Raw genomic sequence first — 6,452 nt, 5'->3', positions numbered from 1 at the left:
CTCTAACCCAGCGCTTCCCTACTTGGACAAGCAGCGTCATGTGTCACTGCCCCAGCTTTACCACCCACAAAAGATGCTCCAGACTGAGGCGGTCAGAGCCAGTGTCCCACCGGTTTGGCAGCGCTGGAAGGAGGTATTGCAAGGGATGCAGTGTCTGCCCCCGTGCTGGCTGCAGCTGGAGGTGGCCCAGATGACAGCCATGAATTACACCACCTCCTAAAGCTACTGCTAGCTAACCTGACGCTATCGCAACCGTGGAAGTGGGGCAGAGGAAACACTGACACCAGACCAAAGTGTACCAGATCTGATTACAAAGAGTCTCTAATTGTTTGTGTTCTGTATTGTGACAACGCAGAAGGTAAAGGAGAGTCCTCAGCAGCCTCTTCAAAAGACGTTCTCCAGGGCTGGTTTGGAAGTGAGGAAAGAAAAATTTTTTTTTTCTTTTTGGTGTTTGGGCTGCTCTGAGCCTGTGTTGTACCAGCATGGGTGCAGGATGCAAGTAGACATATCACTGGGTGGGTATGTGGACATATGTACATAAGGACCAGCTATTCTTATACCTCTCCCTCTTACTTCTTACATCTGCTTTTGTCTCAACTTTCTCCATCCCATATCCCACCTACCCTCCCACACTGAGGTGCATGCAAACCAGGCCAGTTTTATACCTCCCCGTTCCTCTGCCCTGGCTAAAACCTGTCCTTCTCCACCACCTGGTCAGCGTTGCAGCCATCTTGTGCCAACACCTCCCCATCCCCTTTGGGACGCCCGCCTCCCTCCCCGCTCTGCTCCTCTGACACGTGGTTGGCCTCCTCACTGGCTGCCACCACGGCGTTGTCGGTGCTGTTGGCTGGCTGGTGGTTGTCGCTGCTGTGCTCATCAGCTTCCTGCACGTCGGACTCTGCTTCCTCAGTGTCACTCCCACCACCCGCAGAAGGGTTCTTCGCTGGGGGAGGCTCCTTCTTCTTCCCTCGGTTCAGGCAGCAGTAGGTGGCTATGGCCAGGAAGAGAGCGGAGAGCACGACCTCTGAGCCTGCCAGGTAGAAGATCACCTCGTAGTTCTTGAGAGCATCAACCAAGCGGCCTGATGGTTGGAGAAGAAATGAGACAGTTAGCTTCAGCCTACACATTCCTGCATGTACAGCCCAGCAGAGGTGGGCAGCACCAGGTGGGCAGCACCTGCAGTTGGCTGAGGACCCATTTCTCAAGGGAAGAGCAAGAAGCCTGAATACCTAAAAAGCACTCTGGGCAAGAACCACCCTGTACCACCAGGGAAAGTACTGTTAACAGTGTGGGATTGGTGTTTCCTCTTGTTTGGACAAGGTTAAATAATTGTGACACACTGATGTTATGGTCTCGCGTCATGGTGGGCCATTTTCTTCTTGCCAAGGTGAGGACTTGGCTTGTCCAGTCTCAGAAAAGAAACAAAATTCGAGAAAGCATTGCTATTTGTTAAGCTGTCATGTTGGGAAAACATTCAGAGAGGGAGAATAAACATCTCTTTGGCAGAGAAATCCCTTTGGTTGGCCCACACCTGATGATTTCTCTGCCAAAGAGATGATAATGCATCTTCTGAATGCACCAGAGCTGGCAATGGAGGGAAGGTTCCCAGTCATCAGTGCTGGGGAGCCTGAGCAGGTGCCCTGCTGCAGACAAGATGGCACCCACTGAGCTAGGATGGGGCCATGGTGACCTGAAACTTCATCCCAGTCCTGCGTGATCCTGACTGCGCGTATGACCCCCAATACCTGCTGTGCTATGTTGCGTGGCATGAAACCAGTCCCAGGGCGTGCTGAGGTGCCTCCCGGAGCAGTCACAGGAGGCACGCAGCAAATTCCTCGGCAGGTGAATGTGCCTCTGTTCACCCAAGCCGGATGGCAAGCGAGGAGCCTGTGTGCATGCGCGTGTGTGCGTATGCAGCTTATCCTGTGCCAAACCCCCTCAGCCCCATGGAGCGGGAAGCAGCTCAGGAGGATTACACCAAACAAAGCCACTTTGTTCATCCCCCTTCTTCCAGCCGAGTGCTGCTCCCCCAACTCCAAGCCGTGGAGTTTGCCAGCACACACAAGCTTCTCGTACCAGGGCGGGTCTTGCATCAGTGAGTCCCCCTGGGGGGGGAAGGTGGGAACCACGACTTGGCCCCCTTAATGCCATTCTTCAGTGACCCCGTACTCTCTGCGTCCCATTGTGGGTGTGCACGGTACCGAGGCACAGCTGAATTGAGGCAGGAGGGCTAAGGGATGTCCCCCATCACCACCTGCTGGTGTGCCTTGCTCCTTGGAGCAAAGTGCTGTTAAATCTCCCTCTCCCCCCATGATCTCTCTGCAGCTGCCTGAGAGACACGTATTTCTTGACCCTCCCTGGCCTGGGACTGCCGACTGCGCCACAGGTTGTAATATGGGACATGAATTATTGTTAGCATCAAGAGGGTCTTCTCTTGGCCACCAATTTTTACCTGAGAGCTGGGTGGAGTTGCTGAGGGTGGGTTTCACTCAGAGCTGGGGGTACATGCTGGGGAAAAGCTCATTCACACAGAGGTCTTCACCAATGGGCTTTAGCCCCATGTGTTGCAGCTGAAGGAAGGGAGTGCAGGAAGCAATGGAGTGGTTCCTGCCTGGGGATCTGCCCACAGTCTGTCCCTGACCCTTCCTCACAAATCACACATGAAACTGCCCTTCATTTGGAAATGATCCTTTGGCATGATTTGGCTTTCTCAGACCTGATCAGACACTTAACAAAAACCTGCACCAGCCTCTTGTGTGAAGGGTCTCTCCGCATTCAACAGCCTATTTGTAGGCTGTTTATGGGGCATGGACCTTACCAGCGACTGTGGCCTAGACTAGACTGGTTGAGAAGCTGTAAGTGTCTTAATCCTCTTTAAAAAAACTGACAGTAAATGCCTCAGGTGGCTCTACAAACTGTTTTGAATTGATTGACACCAAAATGCCTGTGCCTTGGGGTTGGGACCAACACAAACTGAGATCATTATTCACAGCAGCAATCAAAAGGCCATGGACACCAAGGAGAACTTGAAAGAGCCTTGTCTTGTCCTACTGAAGACTCTCAAATGTTTGCCTGCAGCATGTGCCTGACCCTGCCCATAACATAATTTTAGGCAACATTCGCAGTGAAGGCAGAGACATGGATCCTGGCGTGAAAGACAGGGAAGTGCCACTGATCAGGATTGAGGGACACTGTATGTCACGCCACTTTGGATAGCTCTGTATGTCTGCCATTGCTCAGGTTCTCTGAGCAAAGCAGAGAGAGAAATATTGCCATCCTCTGCCCTTGCTCAGATTCAGTGTTGTGGTGTGTAGGGAAATTTGAAGTTGAGAAGTAGGGTCTTTCTTCAAGTCTTGTGCCCATGCCCAATACCTGCAATGCCATGGAATGGCAGCCAAATGAATCACCTGTGTTTTGCAGCAAGAGACCTACCTGCAGAGGGTGGACCGATGAGCACAGCAAAAGCCTCGATAAGTAGGACCAGCCCGATGGCGCTGGAGAACTTCTGGGAGCCAACGATGGCCATCAGCACCTCGAACTGCAGTGCCCCCACCATGCCGTAAGAGATGCCAAAAAAGACGCAGAAGATGACCAGCCCAGTGTAATTGCTAGCCCTGGCACTGCAGATGTCTGTCAAGCCGTTGAAGAGCATAGCAAAGCTGAACAGGTATGCCACGTGAGGGCGGACCCACTTCAACCCTGCCACCATGCCGCAGGCTGGGCGGGCAAAGATGTCTATGAAACCAATGATGGACAGCAAGAATGCAGCCTCTGTGTCTGGTACACCTGTATCCTTGGCGTAGTTGACCAGCAATATGGGGGGCACGAAGAGACCCAAGACCAGGATGAACTTTGAAATAGTGTAAATGATAAACCCTCGGTTGGAAAAGATACTAAAATCCAGCAGCTTCTTTCCTTTCTTGGGCTTCTTCTTGGCTTTCTTGGCTTTCTTGGTTCCATCAGTGGTGCTGATTCCCTCCTCTGACTTCCCTCCTATGGGCAGCATCTCCTTGGCTTCATATTTGTCCTGAGCCTTCTCCATCTTCCGCTTCATGCCCATATCCAGAGGTCTCATGACTGCCCCACAAGTGCAGCAGTTAAGCAGAAGGCCCCCCATGATAAGGAACCCTCCTCGCCAACCAAACTTCTCCAGCAGCACTTGCCCCAGTGGAGAGAGGGAGGAGAGGAAGACAGGGCTCCCAGCAGCAGCCAGTCCATTGGCAAGGGGCCGACGCTTGTCAAAGTAGGAGCCCAGCATGATCAGTGAGGGCTGGAAGTTCAATGCCATACCCAGACCTACATGAGGGTGAGAACCAGGAGGGAGACAGGGAGCACAAGAACATGAGACATGGTTTGCAACAAGCTGAAAACTCTCCTCAGACTATCCTAGTCCTGAAGTCCCATGATGGGATTCATGTGTTCCTCACAAGCCTCTTCTCCTTCATGTTGGTGGGTTGCCCCCAGAGAAGATGGGCTAAACCAGCCTGTCTGCCTGAACTGTATTTGAATCAGGTAACTGTGGCCACATTTAGACAGGACCTGTGCCTTAAACAGGAACTTTGCCTCCCTCCACTACCACTATCTACCTATGTCATCTCACTTACCATGATCGCTGTGTATCACTTGCATTTTTTCTGTCCCCTTCCTGCTTAGATGCAGGAGATGCATCTTCCACAGGTGCAACATTCAGGACTAGATGCCTCCTGTGAGCAGGTGCAGATAGGTGAGGGGAGACCTGATGCTAGACATGGTAATGCTAAGGGGAGATACAACATGGTCTTGCCTCTTCCCCTGGTAAATCTGTGCCTCCCAACTCCTGGGACTCTCACCTGTCAGCACGCCAGCTGTAAGATAAAGCTCAATGATATTGGTGGTGAAAGATGCCAGGATCATCCCAGAGGAAGCCAGCAGCCCGCCAATGAGCATCACGGGCCGGCAGCCAAATTGGTTCACCATGATGCTACATACTGGTCCTGGGAGGAAGCAGAGAAGACAAAGTAGGAGACCAGAAGGAGATAGGACAACTGGGAAGGGGCAGCTTGCCCAAGCAGGACACCCGGGGAAGAGGAAACACTAATGATGGAGATCACTGCTTGGCTGCTTAGGTACACAGACCTTGGGTCTGGCCAAGGGAGAGAGGCTACAGTGTGGAGACCTCTGTTTTGCCCTGCCTTCAGTCACCTGTTCCCCAGAAGAGGCTGGGTGTGATAGGAACAGTGCTTCAGCAAGGGGAGCAAACCCCATGTTAACTGGCTGAGAGGCAGGTGGGGTGACCCTGAGGTCTCCCGGGGCAGAGGAGACAGGGACATGAAATACAGCACACTTCTAGAAGAAAAGTGGTGGGACAATTCTATTTTGCATGTTGGTTCATAACTGGGCCAGTGAGCATGAGGAGAGCCCATGAGGACATGGTCTGGGCCTGTAGCAGGGTGGGGAAGGTGCAAGTTGGGGAGGGAGGAGCGTATCCAAGCATCACCTGTTCCATAGAGCATGGCCAGCATGATGGAGGAGATCCAGGCTGTGTCACTGTAGCCCACGTGGAAATCTTTCATGAGCTCCTTGAAGTAGACACTGACGGCTTTCGGGAAGGCATAGGAGAAGCCGGTGATCACAAAGCAGCCAAACAGCACGATCCAGCCCCAGCCGCCATCTGGGGGCTTCACAGGAGCTGGGAGCTGCCCTTCCTCTGGGTCAGCTCTCCCCATCGTCTAACCTGGAAGGGGAAAGGCAGGCCGGGAGGAGGTAGGGCAACAGAGAGAGAGAGAAAGAGAAATCTCTAGGCGCTGCAACAAGAGAAAAGCAGAGCAAGCAATATTTACTACAAAGTTTCTCTCCATGCCCACCATCTCTAAGCTCTGAGAGCCTCACTGGAGGACCACATCATCTCTCTGCACCTTCATCCTGCTGGGCAAGGCAGGATTGCTTCAGGGTGCGAAGTAAAGCCACAACTGGGCAGAGGTGGGAAGCTCCCCCTGAGCTCAGGGCAACCCACAGCTCTGTAACCCCTGATCAGATGCAGCCAAGCAGGGTCACAGCTCTTAGCTGGGACTGGAGAGCTGCATCTGATGTGGTGGGGCATCAGGATCTGCAACACCCCACTTGTTCCATATCCAGCCTTGCCTACAGGCTGGTGTGAGGTGACAGCCAGCAACGTGAACCCCTCTCAGCTCCCAAGATCTTCCTTTGAACCTCTCCCCTTCTGGTCTGCTCCAGCTGGGAGCCCTCCAGGACCTGCCCTGCTACAGACGTCTCCAGCAGTGGGGCACAGGAGGTCCATTAACCCCACTGTGCTTTCCTCTGGGAGGCCTCTGTGCACAGCCCCCTCCCTTCCCCGCTGTGAGGGGCCAGATTTGGGAAATGGGTGAAGGGGGAGAGGATGGCAAACTGGTGGTGGTGTTTATTTGCATGCCAGAGAGATTAGGGCTCTGTAACTACGCGGAGGGGCGGAAAAA

The 6,452-nt window shown here is 53.1% G+C and overlaps 1 protein-coding gene across 1 annotated transcript; it reads right to left on the bottom strand.

The window, feature by feature from the left end:
- Positions 1–686: 686 nt before the first annotated feature.
- SLC16A8 (solute carrier family 16 member 8) lies at positions 687–5,705 on the bottom strand. Its single transcript, XM_068400531.1, has 4 exons — positions 5,477–5,705; positions 4,830–4,973; positions 3,433–4,296; positions 687–1,081 (listed from the first exon to the last, which is right to left on the bottom strand). Exons 1-4 carry the CDS (start codon positions 5,703–5,705, stop codon positions 687–689), a joined length of 1,632 nt encoding a protein of 543 aa, XP_068256632.1.
- Positions 5,706–6,452: the final 747 nt, after the last annotated feature.

This window comes from Nyctibius grandis, chromosome 5 (genome assembly GCF_013368605.1).
Source record: "Nyctibius grandis isolate bNycGra1 chromosome 5, bNycGra1.pri, whole genome shotgun sequence".
Taxonomy (NCBI): Eukaryota; Metazoa; Chordata; class Aves; order Nyctibiiformes; family Nyctibiidae; genus Nyctibius; species Nyctibius grandis.
This window is presented reverse-complemented; position numbering and strand designations above follow the sequence as displayed.